This window comes from Solea solea, chromosome 3, assembly GCF_958295425.1.
Source record: "Solea solea chromosome 3, fSolSol10.1, whole genome shotgun sequence".
NCBI lineage: Eukaryota > Metazoa > Chordata > Actinopteri > Pleuronectiformes > Soleidae > Solea > Solea solea.
The window spans coordinates 8,386,813-8,406,578 of NC_081136.1; the positions used below are offsets into that span (position 1 = coordinate 8,386,813).

The window sequence follows — 19,766 nt, forward strand, 5'->3', positions numbered from 1 at the left end:
TAGTGACACTTCCTGTTAGCGTAACTGTTAGCAAAGATGGCGGACACTGTTTACATTCTGGGAATGAGGTCCCGCCCACCTACGGGTGTTAGGAATTAGCTTTGCAGTTTCAAGCCTCGGACCAAGTGTCACTGGTGGGCATGTAACAAAAAAGGTAACATACCAAACCAAACTCTCGTCACGGTGGAAACATGCTATACATTATTTTCTTATTTTTATGCTGCCCAAAATAGAGCTGGACACATCCAAAATATACAATTATAAATTAAATACAGCCCTGTTGTCTCCCAAAAGGCTGGTACATCACTTTAGATGTACATAGAATGAAGATATATATAGGGATGTTATGTATAATATGTATAAAAGGATGTCAAAATCATAAAATGATGGAAAAATCATGCACCACCCATGGTTATCTCTTTACTTGTTCACCATACTTAGAACTGTGGAGCTGTGTGTTGTTTGTTTTTTGCTGTTTCATTAAAAGCGATATAACATACACCTGGCAGCTGCACTAGTGGAACACAGTGTTTTCTCATTAGGGAACTGAAATGAGCTTCACAGTATCAGGGTAAAAACGCAAAAGTACAACGTGCATTTTAACAACTGCTTGCCCACAAAGAGGAGAGCAGTATAAGCTACAGCGTTTATGGAAACCGTGATAATAACCACAGTCACAAATCTATGAGCTATTGCCTATTTACATCAACCCACTTTCATTGCCACTTAGTGTTGCCTCATATGGCTTTACCCCAGTAATATCCCCGAGTGAAATTTATACAACTACGATAAAAGATTTTATTTATTTATTTATCTGGCTTTTTTTTTGTTTTGTTTTGCGACTTTTAATTTACTATTTTATTAGAAGATACAAAGCATGTAAGCACTGAAGTTGTTTGTAATGTTGGGACACTAAATTCAGTCGAAGCTCTAGCTTACTTTCAATGAACTTACAGTACTTTAAAATACTCGGACAAGCCCTAAACCACTGTTATTGATGGAAAAAAAAATTATTATTTAAGAAAAAACAGAATGACTTTTTACCCATTTTATTTGATTTTTCACAGATAATAGTGATTATTGTAATAGTATTTGTGCATAAATATTTGAATTGAGATCATTAGGATTTGAATCGAGAAACAAATGTATTACCTTTGCATAATGTGCGTCCTCGAGTATCTCCTGTCTCTGACTAGAATCACTTGTTTATGTGCATGCTTTAGCTCGCTCCGAGGCTAATACTGTACGTGTCCTGCTGTGTGTGTGTGTGTGTGTGTGTGTGTGTGAGTCGAGTCATATCCAGACAGGTTGATTCATGGGCTTCATCCCTCCTATCGCGATGCCTATTGATCAGGCCCGGCTGTGGGCTGCTGCTGCTGCTGCTGCTGCTGCTGCTGCTGCTGGTGCCCGCGGCCTGGGAACCACAGAGCAGTTATCTCTAACAGATACACTGTGGCTACAGCATGCAGGGATGCTCGGGCCCTGGGGCCTCACACAGGCTGCTGGGATGAAAATTGTGTGATTTATTTTCTTTTTTCTGCCCTCAAAGACAGCTGTTAATTACATATGAAGCCAAAAGAAAATATGCAGAGGTTGAAATAAAAACTATTGTAAACATTTAATTTATAACAAAGGAAGTGTTTTGACTTATTTTAAGTAGTGTGTGGACTGTTTTTATCAATGTTCCAAAGTCCATTGATCTCCATCTTCGTATTAATCCAATGCTTTTAATCCCAAAGGGGCAAAATCCAATGTTTTAGTCCATACCACAGCCTTTCTACCGGCCTGTCACTTTTTCCCTTTCGGTGACAGAAGTAATCTTTTGCCTGTGCAGTAGAAAAAGCACATGATCAGATTGTTTTTCTGCATTAACAGAGATCTGATTATATCTCTGCTGTGGCAACGTATAATTTAATACCAGCCTTACAGCTCAGGTTGTGTGCGAGATAGAGAAACAGGAAGAGTGTTTATAAAGCAAATCCGCTGGAAGCTCAATGTCTGTCATCATGATGTATGAACGATCTGCATCACTGCACTACTCTGTAAAATGTTGACACAAAACACACACACACACACACATATGGACACACAGAGGCACACATTCACAATAAAAAATTGAGTTGAGTGAAAATGTGGTCAAAAAATGTCAGAAATGCAAATATAATCGATTTGACCTAATATATAACATTACTTTTTAATGAGGTTGTGTGTTACCTGAGCACACACACCTCCAAAGTTAGCTTTCCTATGTCTAGATACATCTTATCAAACAAAAAGGAAAAGAAAAATATGCATCATTATAATAATATGCAGCATAAAGAGTGGCTCAGTATTTCTGTCTTATATTATAGGGAATTGAAAAGATGTGTTAGTTCATTTCTGGTGTCTATCAACAATCATATTAACAATAACTAATCAACAATATGAGACAAGGTGTCAGACCAAACCTCCATTAAAGCAAACCCAGTCTCAAAGCACATCAGTCTCCTGTCAATACATTGCAGGACTACAACAAACCATCATTCTGTGAAGCTGAACAACAGATGATCATAATCTCACTCCGGTCTCTGACACACTTATCTTTGCACAGTGCTGCTGTGCAGAGTTCAGACGGTGTGTGCACACACTCTCTTAGCGTCTGCTGCAGTAGATAGTTTGCCGCTAACTCTGTCTACCGTCATCTCCTCAAACCCACAGTCACACAGTCACACTGTCAACGGCCCTGAGGCGACACAGGGAAGCGTTGATATCTCAGAGTGTGTGTGTGTGTGTGTGTGTGTGTGTGTGCGAGAGAATCATTCATTTGAGTAGAAAAGTAACTGTTACTGCTTGGCTGGCCATTGACATGGTATGACCAATGACTAATACAAGTTTGCTTTCTTTGCATGCGAAGATAACTGAACAAACCTGTTTTCCCACGTACGACCGACTTTATCACATTACAAGGGCTGCCAATAGATTAAAAAACTAACTAATTAATCTCACATTTTGAAATGCATTCATCTAGATTAATCGCAATTAAAAGTTTGCTTTTCCTCTTATGACTGAATGAACGAGTAATTAGACATTGTCTCTTTCTTTTAAAACACACAACTATGTGGTTTCAAAGAGACTCCGGCCTATACAAGTGCCAACCATGTCATCTTAAAATAAAGGCTCAACATGGAAAGAGAGAGAGAGAGCGAAAGCACGCATCGTAGGTGTCCAAATAGAAGTCGACTTGCAGGTCTCAGCAATTATAGTCGCGCATTTGTTTTTTTGACAGTCAAAGGCAAAGGATCGCAACTTCCAGTCATTGACGACAAACTGTGCCGTGACACCGCGGGTAGCTTTTGTTTTTATCGATGGTTCCGTCGCGCCGCTTCTTAAAATGAAACAACAATCACCTCTCACCATCTCCAGCTACGGCCTATGTCTCTCCTACAGTATCTGACTGACTGCAGGCGAAGTGACTGTTTCGTGTCAGAGGTCAGCGCACACCAGAAGTAAGCAAACACACGTTAAATCATTTTCACCGTTAACTTTGGCAGCCCGACACATTACTGTCACCCGCAAACTCGCACTAACACTTAAACCATTCAAATAAAATAAAAATAACTAATGAAAATAACAACATATTAGACACTGACATTTTCCTCATTATGGGGAATGCTTTCCTTCCACTGTGTGCTGGTCACTTATACACTATGTAATCAAATTAAGGAACGGATGTAGTCAGTTAAATTCCTACGAGTACAGCGGCACTGATGTGTATATGTGTGATGGCCTGTGATAATGTATGTGAGTGTCCCTGGGCAGCACCCAGCACCAGCTGTGTGTAATAAGCTGTGACTTTTAATGGACGCTCCCTCAAAGCTGTGGAAGCTACAGGGCAGCAAGGCTCATCTACAGCAGTGGCCTGGTTCTATACTCAGCAAACACGCCTGCTGTTCCCATATCACAGCGACATTACTCTCCCCCCCTCACATAGTAGATCTTTGTCTAGCCACTCATGGAGTCAAATCGATGTAATAGATTTGTGACGACCCTGACGAGCATTTAAATGAGTCTCGAGCTCTGTAGGAGAAGCCAGGGGGACGTTGTGTAAAAGAGGAAATATGAACGGCAATAATATATTTGTTTTTAATTGGGTAAAATATTGAACAAAGCTACAAGGTTAGGTGAAGATGGAAGGACAGCATATATATTTTTTATTTGATGTTTACAGTGTCTCTACCTTGTGATATGTCTTTCAAGAGGAGACAACAGAAATTACACATGACGTCTAACCTCACTGTCACTTTCCAGACGTATCCAGTCAATAGGAGTTTTACCTCGACATTGCTTGAAAGACTGTCTGGCCTGAAGCGGTGGAACTTCTTCAGTGTTGGACGTATCTGTTAATTCAGTATTCAGTATGGTCTTGATCATTTATTCACTTTGATTTGTTTATCCGCGTTTCCGTTCATTTTCAAAAAGCCCACAGTGGAGAGTACGTCACTCCTTGTTACATCGCCGGACTTTCTGGGAAACATCATCACTTGAAATCTGCGTCCTGACTCTTACTCTTTCTTCTTGCTCGGAAATGATTGAAAACCTCAAAGGCCGTGAATGGGATTCAAGATAATTAGAAGATACTTTGTCAATAAGTAAAAAAGATTAAGTCACATATTATGTGAGTGAAGGAAATCAAATGTGAGCGTCGGTGGTCCGTGCAACTTCTATTTGATTGGGAGATTAGAGCTTTGGACTGCTCAGTGCTGTCTTACCAATTACTCTGAGGCTAATGGGAATGGACACGGTTAATCTTCAAATGCTGGCGCCAGTGTGGATCTGACTGTTCTCCATCTTTTTTCCTAATGCGGAGCCTCACACTGACACAGCTGGATACCCTGAGCTTGATGATTATACACTGCGAACACATCATCATCCATAAGAGCATATTTTGTTTTAAAGGTATTACTTAAATTCATTTGTTTGAGGAGTGAAACATAACAGCGAGCAGGTGGGACTGGCTGCCATTTCTGGGGGGTTTCGGTCCGTTACAAGTGGAAGAATATCAACACCAGTTACAGAATCTCTGTCAGTGACACGAACACTTTCACATTTATCATCATTAGTATTAATCACGCCGTTCTTGGCCCTCGCCACAGTCACGCTGCATGTGCAGCCTGACATTTTTGGCTTCAAATATGAAGCGAAAGGGTCAAACTTCTATTTTTGTCTGCATCACGGCCATCTTATCATATCATGAGAATTGTTTTGGGCCTGAATTAAGCAATTAAGTGATGGTTTGTGCTATCGGAGAACCTCAGTGGTTTCTGAAAGCTGAGAAGTTGCACGTCAAAGTCAACGTGTGGTTATTACGGTAATTTCACTTGCGCTGTTGTTTTTAGCCTGTTTTTGGACATTGACACAAATATTCAAATGTATGTTATTTTAAATAAAACTTTTTGTTTTTCCTTCATTTTAAATTGTTAATACACTATTTTAACATGCACTAAATTGTAATTAACTGCCAAATATTTAAAGTTATTCTAGAAAAATGGGCAAAAACACACTCTCACAGGACATTTTCTGGTCCTTTTATGGTTACAATAAGTAAAAAAATCCAGATGGACGTGTTGCGGGTCGAAATGTATAACACAAGAGGGACATTTTGATAAGGCGCAAATACAGATTATAATCTGCTATAATCTACAGTGCTTTCAAGTATACCTAAAGAAAGCAGGGCAAGTTTGAATGAAGTAATAGATGCCAATAAGGCTGAGGTGGGTTAAAATAATATTACTTAACCACGTCTGCCCATCATTTTCCACTTGATAAATCTATATAGCGATGCGGCTTTTCACATTTGCTGCTTCAAGTTCCAATCTCAACCACCCCTGTGTTAAGACACAGCGAAGCATAAAATGACATAAATGGCGCCTCAAATGGAGCAAATGAGTGGCTGTTTAATTGCAGTGAGTTACACTGGTTCCCTGTAAGAGGGGATGAGAGTTGGACGCCTTGATAGCAATTATCTCAGGTAGCTATCTCATTATAGGATGTTAATGCGACCACAGTCTTGGTTGTTACATTGGTCCCTTTTTTTTTTTGTTTTTGTTGAAACACTTCTGGGGCTGTAATGGTTAACACCAGACGAGGAAAATAACTAAGAGTGCCAGGTGCATTCCCGGGAATGTCTAAGGAATAAGATCATCTGATGTATGTTATGTATCGAGGTATCTTAGGATAATAGAGCTGAGGAACAGGGAGAGTAAACGCTGGGTGATTCAGCAGGACGATAACCTTAAAGATAAAAGTAAAAGCAACTGCAGGATGACTTACAACAAACACGTTTCCTGTCTGAGCCTTGACCTCAACCAGCAACAACAACAACAGACCTGCTTCACATAAGACCTGAACAGAGGGGAAAAAAGTAATGAACTACATTTACTCACACCACTGTGTAATTGAGTAGTTTTTTGTGTACTTTTTTTTTACTTACTTTTACTTAAGTGTGTTTTTTTTGGATGTTTTTAAATCACATCCATCACTGAGTAAAAAAAAAACCGTTGGCCTGAATTTGGAAAAAGAATGATTAAATTTACACCTCAGAAACTTTGGCAGTGGACGATGAGGACACGTGAACAGTGAGGACAGGTGAATTGGCCTTGAGTGAGTGAGAACGTCGAAGCATTTGTGACCTTTGACCCATTTTGACTGACACATTATGTGCTTATGTATTTTATTTCAGCGTATTTTGTGTCAGCATTTTAATTTGTAAAGGTTTGAATTTACTTAAAAACAATTCATGTGAGATTGGTGTCCCCTTGTCCCTTTTGCACGCCACAATCAAGAACCCCAACCTTGTTAAAAAAGTAACTCAGTAACTTTTACTTTTAGTACATTTTTACCTAAACTTCAGTACATTTTTAGACCAGTACTTTTACTTAGTCAAATCTTATCAAAATAGGGGTACTTTTATTTGAGTGAAATATTTCAGTACTCTTTCCACCTCAGGAACTGACTGCACATCATAAACAATTAACAAGAAAATTAGGACATCCAAATTGCCACTCAACAAAAATATAGACTACACAATTATACAACATATAAAAGTAAATTGAAATAGATTATTTGGGCATTGACCATTTTTGAAGGGCTTTGTCATTATAGACTGAATGACTGCATGAACATGTTCTACTGAGTGTCACTCCACCTGCACTCCAACAAAGAGCCGGGATTCCTAATGTTCTCGTCCAAAATGTAGATGTGTGGTTGACTGTGCATGTGTGGTGAGCAGGCAAATCCATTCGCAGCATCTGCTTGGAGAGGATTCTGATGGCTCTGGCTGTAGTCTGACTTCGACAGCCAGGGGAGGGAGGGAGGGAGGGAGGGAGGGAGACAAAAAAAAAAGGGAAAACGAGATGCTAATCATCTGAGAAGTACAAGGCTTGAAAGAGATGCATACGGAAGTACGCTGCTGCCTCTGGTAATGCCATTTTTTTTTTTTTTTTTTTTTAAATCAGGACAGAATCCAAAAGTAGGATAAGGATCAACTCCATGTAGTCCACCTTTACATCTAAGGGAAACCAATTATCTCTGCCACTACCTGATTTACGGTATGCCTGCCAGTAAAAAAAAGGAACTAGAATATTTGGTTGAAGAGCAACATTAACTTCCAGCAATTGTCAAACTCTAACTGGTATGGAGGTGGATGTGACAAAGCCTCTAGGGAAGGATGTGTGTGCACACACTACCCCAGTGCAATGTGGCAGTAATCCAAACGACTTATCAAATTGTCACCAGACAAAGATGATCCGGTGCATTATGTATTAAGACCAATAAAAGTGACGGGACAATAATGCTACAATCACCGGCTATTACGGACTTTTCACGCCGTCAAGAATGAGATGACAATTACAGAGACGAGTAATAATCTAATAAGAGTGTTCATCGTTGTATTAGAAGCAAGCGACAACAACAACAGCAACAACAAAAAAACGCCATCCACCCAAAATGATACGTTTAAAAGACTGAATTACTGCTTTGCTCAATAATTAAAGAGACAGTGCATGCCAGTAAATAACGTAGTGTTACAATGTTGAATTTGCAGAGTGTTACAGAAAGTAAAACTGTAATATCTTCTACTTCTATGGACTTAATTAAGAGGGAACTCAATTTGCACTGAAGGCCCAGATCAAAATTGAATTCACATCTTTTTTAGCCCTTCCTCTTTTTGGATTAGGATTATTGTAGTAGTAATGCGTGTTTGTTTGTCACTACTGTACTCTGCAGCCCAAGGTCAAACATGTCCCAAACCAAGCCCCCAAGTCCGCCCAGTGTCCAAGCAGCTAAATGACCACATTAGCATTCAGTGCACATCATACCATCATCATTTACTGGAAAAAACCAAAACAAAAAACCAAAACAAAAACCGATTTAACATATAAAGAACTAAAGACATGGCTGAGACGCCGCTGCGAACAACTCGCCGCCATTGGACTGATTGAAAACCTCTTTATTGCGACTGTGTGGCATGTTTTTCTCATTACATGCTACACATTTCTGCTGTGCCGTAGATTACCGCCGCACGTTTCATAAATGCACAGTGGGCACTGCAGCGAGACAAAGCCAATTATTAGAAGGCGAGTGATAACACTGACACATCACTAAAGCGGGAGTCGGCTGCGGCAGAGTGCTGCGAGCTGGAGTTCTAAACTTTACCCGTCTCATTCTCGCTCACTGTTTGGGTGAGGTGCCGCTACGTCCCATTAGTCTGTCCGTCTCTGCTCTCCCTCTATCCGAACGGAAAGCCCTCGCTCGCGTCTCCCGAACCCTAATGATTCAAAACGAGATGCTGATAGAAAGCCACCGCACTGTGACATGTCAGCATATTTACAGATAAAGCCTCTGTCTGTGTTTTAATAAATGACTTAATGGTCCACAGCACATTAGGCCTTGTACACAACAACATGGAGGATGAAATGGAATGTGCCTATTATACAGTGTTAATGGGGAAGTGGTTTTAAAATGAACTGCAACGCGGGGGGAACGTAGTACCTCCGCGAGGCACACAATCATGCACCAGATACAGTGATAGTGACACCAATATACACGTTGAATTTATAACTGCATACACATCACTCCTCAGATCCTCTCACCCATAGGTGCACCCTTGGTAAATAGCTGTGTGAATAAGCCTCATGTGTTAATTTTCGCCGTCTTATGTGTCGTTGAGTTAAAGTTATGATGGATTTTATATCTCATGTTTCGGGAGATGCGATAATTCATTTGTCTTTTGTTTTTGTTCATAAAAAAACGAAAAAACGAGCCAAGCGAACGTCGAACTGTGACATAATTCAACATTTCACAAATTCAGTCCACCAATCACCAGATTGTCTATAGAAAAAAAAGGATATAAGACACATTCACACACATGCACATTCTTATAGCCTCTGTAGGGACGTTTAAACATAATAATGGAAAAAAACGCAGACCTAAATGCTCTGTTTTCTAACGATTAATGACATCCATACCCAAGTCAGGCTCACTGCCTCTGATCCACGGCGTGAGTCACTTTCATAAACCTTTCGTGAACTTGAAAGTGACACAGGAATAACCCATCGAGTCCTGGCACCGCACAGGACAATGTGATTTGAACACATTTTGCATTTACATTGGAAAGCAATGCAGTTCTTAAGAGACTTGCGAAATTATGGAGGCGCCAGCTTTTGTCTTTTCACAGAAAAACTGTTGGAAATCTCCCTCTCCAATATATAACACAAACAAATGAAAAGCAATGCAGTGGGCAATATCAACTGCACTGGATAAAAAATAAAGAAAGAGAACAAAGAGAACGCAGACAGATACAAAAAAGCCTGAGTAAGGGAGTGATCTCTAGTCGGCAGTTAGCAGTTCTCAAAAAGTAGTCCCATTGTTCATTTTTGAGCACAGTCTCAAGTTTGAAAAGAGAGAATTGGTGATTGATTGTGTGCATGTAAGGGTTCACCAAACCTCAACGCACAACCAGTCAGTCGCTATAGTAACAGTGAGTGAGCACACACCAAGAGAAGTGGAAAGGTGGCACAAGGTATAGAGCGAGGCCAACTTACCAGCTTGAGATGAGTCACCTGTGAGGGAGAAAAGAGAGAGAGAGAGAAAAAAAAAACACGGATTAGTTCAGAGGGAGGAGCAAAATGTCGCTTGAGAAAACGTAGGTGAGATGTAACAGCAGGACAAAAAATAACGAGTGTTCAAAGGGTCAAAACAATTCCTATGTCTGGGGAACTGGAGGGGGAAAAAGTACCGGATATGTTCATGAGGTAGGAAGTGTGGTTTTATTTATAAAAACAAGCCCGTTCACTTTCCACTCCTTTCTGCAAACAATCCGGATTGATTTTCTCCAGACAAATTGAACCCAACTGCAAATACAATGCATTTGTGAGTTTGTTTGAAGACGCCACATTAAAGCTCTTATAAACCCAAGGAATATTAGTATTGTGGTCTTTTTTTTTGTTTTTTTTTTAAGGTGACATCATTCAACAATTCAGTAGCATAGACACGTAGCAAATAAATAGTTAATAGGTGCAGCATCACAGAAGCTACGTCTCATAAGTGAATCTAAACTGGCGCCCGATGCATCACTTCGTAGCTTAACAAAGGGGGACGGAACCTGACTTAAAATCCATTTGGGATTCCATCCAAGGTTCAATAAAGGGTGCAATTGAAAAAGTTTTTTTTTTTTTTTTAACAAACATGCATAATTTTCATATGATATATTGATCCACGCTGTCAGGTCAAATTCCTAATTAAACACTTGAGCTTCTACGTCAGATGGCGGGTGTATTAAAGCGTACACTTGCTGTAACGATCAATTCTGGACCGGAGAGCACATCCAATTCACTGGATAATTGCACAACTCTTTTTTTCTTTTCTTTCTTTCTTTAGTACTACTATTATTATTATTATTGTGTTTGAGAATAGCTTCAATTTCTGCAACAGCTGCAAAAATATATAAGATTTAAATGCCGAAACAGTTGCGTTGTGCCTGTGTGGAATAGAACGGAGAGACGACTGAAGTGGAAAAAAAAACAAAAGAAAGTTCTCTTCGTTTGTGACAACTTTTCACAGATGCCGTATTTTTAGTAGACGACATGACAGTGTATCCTTGAGTGACCTTGGATCACTGAGGAAATAATGAACACCTCCAGTGCAGTGTGTTTTATTACCACTACTGTAACACTATGTGTATTTTTCATGTGGCACATTTGAAATGTTTACCAATATGTGCACGAATACCAGCAAAGATGAAGTCCATGAACAAAAAACCTCTTTTTAAAACACAGCACGATGAGCTGCTGGTCAGAGGTCCATTTTGTTGCTGCCGGCCATGAATACAGGGGACGCAGGACAGGTTGTCATCCTTACTGGCGACTGGCTACGACTACATGTCCAAGGTGAAAACAAGCCTCTTCAGTCCCACACATGGGCCGCGGCAGAAATGCCAGCCGGAACAGATGGAGCACATCGGGTTTCTTTGACTCGCGGTGCCTTCGTCTTGATCTACAGTCCAGGCACAAGAGCCGAGACAGAGCTTAAGTCCAAGAGTGGTGGACGGAGTCCACAGCAGACAGACAAGGTGCCAGAGGATTGAGCACAATCAATAGGCTTCAGTCTCTCAGGCCTTGTTTGTTAATGTCCTGGATTTTGACAGGGATTTTTTCCAATTCCCAAACGGTATGTGCTGCTCTGCTCGCTCCGATATCGACAAACATGTTCTAACACATGGATTGTGTGCGTGTGTGCGTGTGGGGAAAACCCTAACCTATCCAAGGCCACAGCGAGCAGACGCCAGGAGAAAGAAAGACATACAGAGTAGTAAACATCCTCCTATGTAATCACAAGTCACGGCAGTTGTGTACAAATATAAAGTTATGGCCGCCGTGCCATCTTTACAGCGTTGAGCACAGAGAGCGGTGTGGATCTTTCTTTTTTTTTCTCTCTGATGATATATCATCCCGGAGAGTTTGAAAGGCCTCGGGGCAGTAATATAAAGTCTCCAGTGACCCCTGTAGTATAGTAAATAACCACAGCTGGACGCCAGCAACAGTTTGGTGCCCAGTATTTCATGAGGGAAAGGTTGCTGAGCTGCAGCGACGGTAACAGCGAGCGTTTATGGGCCACGTTCTGCTCACAGTCCTTTTTATGATACTCACCATTTTAAGTGAATGGTAGACCCCCGATTTTAGCGCATTCAAATGATGCACTCATCATCAGTGGAGCTTAACTCAACCGCTATGATTCACCATGATGAAATTGGTAAGCAAATAGCAGAGCTTCCAAATAAACAGACGCGTAAAAGCATGTTTTGCAATTCAGGTTTATCTTTAAAACACAGCAGCACTGAAACGAGCCCGAGTTAAAGAGTTATAGGTTAACGTCATTAAAATGTATTCCGTTTAGTCCACAAAACACCATTATTTAGCAAACTGTAATGTCCTTAGAGGATGTTAATTAAAATTCTTTGTTGGCAAAACAGATTTTAAATATTTTATCAAAAGTCGGCTGTGTGTGTTGACTAAGGCGAGAACGAGAACGCTCACTGCATGAGTTTAAAACCTCTGCATTGGATATGTGCCCATTTCCAAACAGATTTTTTTTTTTAAATTTGTATTTGTTTAAAAAGTTTTTCTTGATCTCAGAGTGACCTCTTTGTATTCTATAAATCTTCTCCAATGCTCAGGTGTTTGCATCTCTGGATGAGTCCTACTTTTCTCATCCGGCCTATGTGTTTATTTATTTGTGAATAGTCTGTGTTTTCCACTTGGTATTGAGATCCATTCTATTTTTGTTTTGTGAATAGTTTTGCTAATATATGCACCTCCTCCTCCTCCTCCTCTTCCTCCTCTACCTGGCAGCTGTGACTCAGGAGGTGGAACGAACTACCAGACTTAAAAGATCAGAACCCCGAAACAACCTAATCCAACCAATTTGAATTGCATTAACATGCACGTCTGTCGGACAGTTAAGAAAAATAAATACAAATTATAATTACTTTCGAACGTATTTCAATACTTAAAAGATCTTTAAGATTCAAGAGGGAATGACAAGTTGTTGCCATTTATCTTTCACACTCTTTCTTGAGAACCAGCTTTCGCCCCCAAAAATGTAGAATTTAAGAGGCAATCTCAAAGCTTTCAGACCTGGCTGATTTGGTCCCAGCTGTAGTTACTTGTGGTTACAGCCTTTTTCAAACTGTGGGGCGGGCCCCCCCGGGGAAGGCGTGGAGACTTTCTGGGGGGACGTTTTTTTTTTTTAAATCCTAACTAAAGTTCAGCAGGCGGAACTTTTGGTCTCGCTGTAACCCAGACTCATTTAAGTGATGTACTTAACAAAATCTACACTGGTGACAAGGTTTGGATAATAGAGCAGGGGACAGCATTTGTATTGCTAAAACAAAAAAAATGTTATTTGCACAGCAAATTGGTAAAGTATTCTTTGTTATCCAAATGCATTTATTGTTTAAAAAAGACACTATTATAGTTAAAATTGCACATTTCATATTTGTATTTGAAAATTGCTTTCTCGTGAAGCAATATTGAGGTGATTTGTATAATTTGATAATTGATTCAATACATTTTATGTGGCACATTTTCGTGAGAGTGGTGGGGGCCCCAGGGAATTTTCTTCCTCCAAAGGGGGGCCCAACAGAAAAAGTTTGAGAACCACTGGGTTACAGCAAGCGCAATGTGATGTGGCAGGTCACATCATTCTGACGGCAGCAGAACAAACTACTGAATAAACGGCAGGAAGTAATTGCTGAGGTCACGGACAAACGTGTCAATAAAACGGTCCCTTTTGTATTTACATGATCCGAGTCAGCTCGTGTTTGCTCGTGAAGCAGCTGCAGGAAAAAGGATTTAGTCTGCATCAGTAGCAATAGATTATTATCAAATAGATAAACTGTAGTTAAATTGTGAGTTCTATAATGTTTTGGAGAATGCACTGTGTGATTTGTATGTTTAAAATACAGATTTGGTTCAGGCCTGTGTGGGGGAGTGTGTGGCTTCTGCTCGTCCATTGTGATAGTGGATCGATCAGAGACACATCGTGTGCGTGTCTTTCTTTTCTATCACCCCCTTTTACAGGTAAGAACAGAGGCTTAAGCATGGTTAATAATGTATTTGCATTTTAAATGTTATACAAACCTGCAGGGTAGAAATATAAGTTGTTTCAATAAGTTTGACATTGGAATTAAGTTGCAGTGGAAGTGAACTTCGACTTTGCATAGCCTGTTGCTAGCAGCACAGGCTAATTGTCACTCTTTTCATGTGCATTGCATGTTAAATTACCAATATGAGTACTAAGGGTAGTAATTGTTAACAGATAATGTTTATTGTGCTATGTTAAAAATGCTGTCTACATTTATTATTTTTATAATGTCCAGTGTGTAATTTAAAGTTGTATTATTTGCTTGAAGACATTCTATTGTATTTTTAATTACATCATTTAAAGGTCAAGTTTACTTATTTTTCTGTTTTAATTATAAAAGTCATTTTGGGCATTTCTTCTGGATAGCTGATATCTTTTTTCAAATGTTGTCACTGACCAAAGTGATGCTTGTGTGAAGCATTTTGTAAAACTGTGACCATGTTTATGGAGAAATCCATTGTGTCACATCGTGTGTGTGTCTTTCTTTTCTCTCACCCCCTTTTACATGGGCAAAAAATCCATACACATACTCTCACACGGGGGTGACAGCACAACTGCTGGAATGACTTTGTGCTTATTTTCCACAACAGTGAGCAAACAAGGGAAAACTGCTGGCATTCTGCCTTAATTGAGATCCTATTACTGGTGGATTTCACCTAATATGCTAAATGGACAGAAACAGGAGGCCGCTGATATCACCGCACTCTCGAGTTGTGCGAGAGACATAACACCCTCGAACCCTTTGTTCGAAGTTCACCACAGAGAGCGCCAAAACTGCGTGTGCTTTCATAATGGAAAATGAAATGTTATAGTGATTAATTATAACCACATATTCACTGAGCACAGCAGACGCAGTGAAGGTGTTATAGAGAGGGAGAGATGATGACAAACATCTGACAAGAATGTCATACCGACATTTAACACGGAGCACTTTCGAAGTTGCCAGACAATAGATGGGTCACTGTCCTGACACTGAGCATCTTCCACGTCGTTACTGTATAAAAATGGTAGTGCTGATAAAGCTGTCTGTGAATAACAAAGCAGTCAGTGCATTTACATGCCTGTTAAAAGTCTGATTTTAGTCAGACTAAGACAATTATTGAGTTCTCTTAATGTCATGTAAACAACATTAGTCCGACCAAAATCGAGCTAGTCTTAGTCAGACTAACATACCTGGATAATGCTATTCATAGTCCAATTACTCCTACATGTATACACTTAGTCGGATTGGAGTCAGACGTCTAAATTCTATTGCGACGATACATAAAAAAACGTCCTTTGGTTGTTTTTCTGTGATGTAAAGGTCTACAACAAACTGATTCAATAGGCACTAGCTCATAGAGAGATGCAGCACCACCTATGGAGGCGGAGTCAGAAGTATGCGGCCAATAAATCAATTTATTCCTCCCCATATATACTCAGACTTGGCAAGTTGTCTGATTACTTGACTTAGTCAGACTATGGCCTTAGCTCGATTACATTGGGCATGTAAACATACTGAATGATACATATTGACAATGTTAGAATATTCTTCATTTGGTATTAACATTTCTTTTGTCGTAAGAAATTGAAAAACAGATGCTATGAATACAATTTGGACCATTGGGCCACTGCAGCCTCAGATTCCTGTTCTTGGATGTCAGGAACATAGATGTGGTCTTCTGCTGTTTTAGACATCCACATCCCATGTGCTGTCAATTCCGAGATGCTTCTCTGCTAACCACAGCTGTTAAAAGTGGTTATCAAAGTTACCATTGCCTTTTTCTGTCGGCTCCAAGCAGTCCGTCAGTCGTTCTCCACTGAGCTCTATCATCAACAAGGCGTTTCCATTCCCAAAACTGCCACTCACTAGTTTGTTTTTCATCCATCCTGACTAAATTCCTGCGACTAGAGTGTGTGAAAAATCTAGGAGATTAGCAATTGCAGAAATTCTCCAAAAAGGATGCGTGGAACCGACAATCATGTCTTGTATCAAACATGTTGAGGTCTGACGTGCGCCTTAACCAAAGCTCTTGTCCTGACGACAGTGCACGATAACATGATGATTTGTTTGCATGGAATAAATCCGAGTGTAGAGCATTCATTAATAAGAGGAGACGGATATTTGCTTTTGGTACAATTAAATTAAAAGTGTAGAGGTAATTTATTAGATAGATATAAGATATATCAAATGGAAAGTTACATATGAGGTAAAATATTCATCTAACCAAGTGCTAAGAACATCATGGTGATGTGGAGATAGTTTTTATTTATTAAATCAGGGAAAGGAGATCAGTATCTCTGACATGCAATGCATCCCTCCAATTTCCTTATGAAGATGCTAGAAACACTTAATCATACCGTCTGGTCTATAAATCTAATTTTAAAATTCAGCACTCTTGTGTTTGGAAGTGATTAAATGAGAGATGAACATGGTAAACAGCTGTATTTCTTTCAGTTTGAGGGCAAAAACCTTAGTTAACTCAACTTTGTTTTGTCTCACATTTATTACTAAGCTCTGCAACAGCATTATATTGTAAAATAACCACCTGATTTGTGGTAAAACAATACTCAAATAGCATATAATACAAGGATGTGAGAGAATAATCCAAAAACTAGGTTGCAGTGACTTTCACTTAGAACATTAGAACAGAAAATTGCATCTGTATTGAATAAGCAAAAATATAAACAAAGCTAAATTCCTAAACCTTTCCCATTCTGCCTCTTAATCTCCACTTTTCTGTTCCTCTTCAACAGCTTCTCACTCCTGCTTTTATCATCACCTATCCAATTCCCAAGTTATTTTTAAGTAAAGAAAAAAGTGTGTGCAGTGAATATATGCAGTTCACACAGTTGTCTTTTTTAATAAAAGGTGCTGCCATTGATGCGTAATTACTTTATGATTTGTTGCCTTAAATCTCAATAAAAAAGTGTGTCATTCTTAAAAAAAAAAGAAGAAGTCAGAAGCAAGTCATTCACATTCATCCCACAGAGATCAGTATTTCTAAAGGTCAGGTCAGTAAGTATTCACCAATTCATCTCTTTTATACTGCTTTGGGAATTAAGAAGTATTCAAACTATCCATTTCAACTATATATATATATAAAAAAAACATTATTTAAGTCCAATAACAGTAAACAAAAAAGAACAGCAATGCCACATCCTGAAAAAGAGGCTAAATGAGTGAAAAGCACAGTATCTGGGGTAAAGGAAAACCACTCCACTGCAACTTTTCAAAGAACAGAAGACTGAAAGGAGTGAGAGTATAAAGCAGAGCCTTGGGTCATGTATGCGCCATAATATCCAGCCCAAGAGGTGGGCTATTGTGCTTTAAAGAGAGAGGGAATGAGCAACTCTCCGCCATCCTGAAGGCAAAACTCGTTTGCTTCTTCCATGTGAAGCAGCACCGGATCTCTGTGATCACATAAGGATGGAGTCTTCACCTCCACGTGCTCAGTTCTCCTCTGGACATGAGGTAAGTTCACTGTCACGCTTTGAAGCCCTCTTTAATCTCAGGGCTTACACCATCAAGCCCAAGAGGTTCCGACAGTGTTCCCAGTCAGACCGGAGCTTCAAACTAAAATAAAAGCATCTTTTAAGGGGGAATTCAGGGAATATAGTTCCTAGCCCTGGCACCACAGTCCAATGTGCGTGATGTCATTTGTGATGTTATCTCACCTCTGTCTTTAAATGTCAATGAATTATTGAGTCAGCGTTCTCTGGCGTGGAGTAGTGGCAGTTGCCGGTCTCATTTCAGGCAAGTAGAACAAGGAGATGCGCTAATTATGTAAAACTGAAATGTTGTAATAGCGTTTTTTTATTTACAGTGTATATGTACAAACGAAGCCATGCGGTTGGTGTAGTGGTTAGCACTCTTGCCTTTGCAGAAAGAAGACCCGAGTTCATGACCCGGTTTGAACAAGGGCCTTTGCATGTTTGCATGTGCCATGTAGTGCGTGGGTTTTCTCCGGGTTTTCCGGCTTCCTCCCACAGTCTGAAAACATGCAATATGGGGAATAGATCAAATTGGACACCCTAAATGTCCACGGGGCAGCCGTGGCCAATTGGAAAGGGAACTTGACTCGCAGGTTCAAATCCCCACCCGGCCAAAAAAGGGTACCCCTGAGCCCTGAGCAAGGTACCCAACCCCCAATGCTCCCCGGGCGCTACTCAGTGTGGCAGCCCACTGCTCCTAATTCTAGGATGGGTCAAAATGCAGAGAATAATTTCCCTAAGGGGATTAATAAAGTATCTAAAATTAAAAATTAAATTGGCTATAGGTGTGATTATGAGAGTGAATGGTGGTTTATCTAAGTATGTGGCCCTGTGGACTGGCCTGTGGACTGGCAAAGTGTCCAGGTGTGCCCCGCCTATCCCTCTATGTCACCTGAGATTGACAAAGCTCCCCCCGCGACCCTCATGTGGAGGATAAAGCGGTAGAATATGGATGGATGTACGTACAAAAATGGGCTATTTGTCGACATACTTCCCTCACAAAAGCAACACAGGACCGAGGAGACACAAAGGCTACGCTGTTGTGTCTGTTTCTGCAACGCTGTCAATCAAAAACTCGTTCCGCCTTCCTTTATTAATCTGTGTCGTCCCACAGAGAACAGTTGAAGCTGAGTGGTCAAGTGCTTTTTAACGCGGACGCTGCTACGGGAATACGAAAATCACGTAACGCGAGTTTAGTATTAAATAAAACACAGTACATATTTGACGACATTTTAGAGGAAGCATTAAAAAAATCCAAGCTAATTGGTTGAGGTAAATAACAATGACTAAATTCCCTATAGTGGTGAGTGTTTTCATCGAAGCTAAGAGAATTTGCACATATTCCACGCTCCACTGCGGTGTTAAAATGTGTGTTGGGACCACCACACATCAACCTGTCTGTGTATTGCGGTGACCTTGAAGGTGCCTGCCTCTGATATGACACGGTACCTCTTCGTTGTTGGTTGATGCTTGAAGCCAGTGTTTGGCCAAAGCTTCATGCACACACACACACACACAAACACACACACACACACACTGATCCCCCTCGACTCGTGCCTCTGCACACCTCTTTCCAAGACCCGAGTCCTCGCTCTAATCCGCTGGACTCGATGCTGAGGCTGCATCCTGGTAATTCACCAAATCCCCTTCTGCTCCCCTCAGCCGATACCTCTCCTCTGATGTGAAGTGCTACTTGAGAGCGTACATGCCAACACACACACACGATTATACACACGATCATAAAGTATGCGCACACTTGCATGTATGATATCCAAAAAAAAAAAAAACGCATTTCTTTTACAGTTGATGTCTCGTTAGCATTTAGTGTCTCTGCAATGAGTTAATATTTATCTGTGGCTGAAAATAAACCTCATTTAATCGCTGATTTCATCAGATGCTTTGGTTTTTTTTTTCTCCCCTGAGAGAAAACTAAATGCTTTCAGATTTGCTCTAAAGAGGCCAAAAAGAACAATGTGCAATTTCTACCTGCCACTGAATCTGTGAACACATCAAGACAAGAACAAGATGTTTTGTTTTTTTTGTTTTTTTCTCCCCTGTCCAAGAAGACATGTTTGTCACTCACGAGTGTGGTCGATCATCTCAGTGTGCGCGTA

At 40.2% G+C, this 19,766-nt stretch overlaps 1 protein-coding gene across 13 annotated transcripts in view; it reads right to left on the minus strand.

Annotated features, from left to right (window-relative positions):
• The window catches only part of nrxn2b (neurexin 2b), a 504,397-nt gene that overhangs the window by 382,769 nt on the left and 101,862 nt on the right, over positions 1–19,766 (minus strand). For 6 of the 13 annotated variants that reach the window (XM_058626077.1, XM_058626075.1, XM_058626076.1 and 3 more), the window contains one exon: positions 10,080–10,097. The exons of the other annotated variants lie outside the window; for them this stretch is intronic. In XM_058626077.1, the coding sequence (XP_058482060.1) occupies positions 10,080–10,097 (18 nt within the window). The remainder of the gene's footprint in view (positions 1–10,079; positions 10,098–19,766) is intronic. 13 annotated transcript variants of the gene reach the window in all.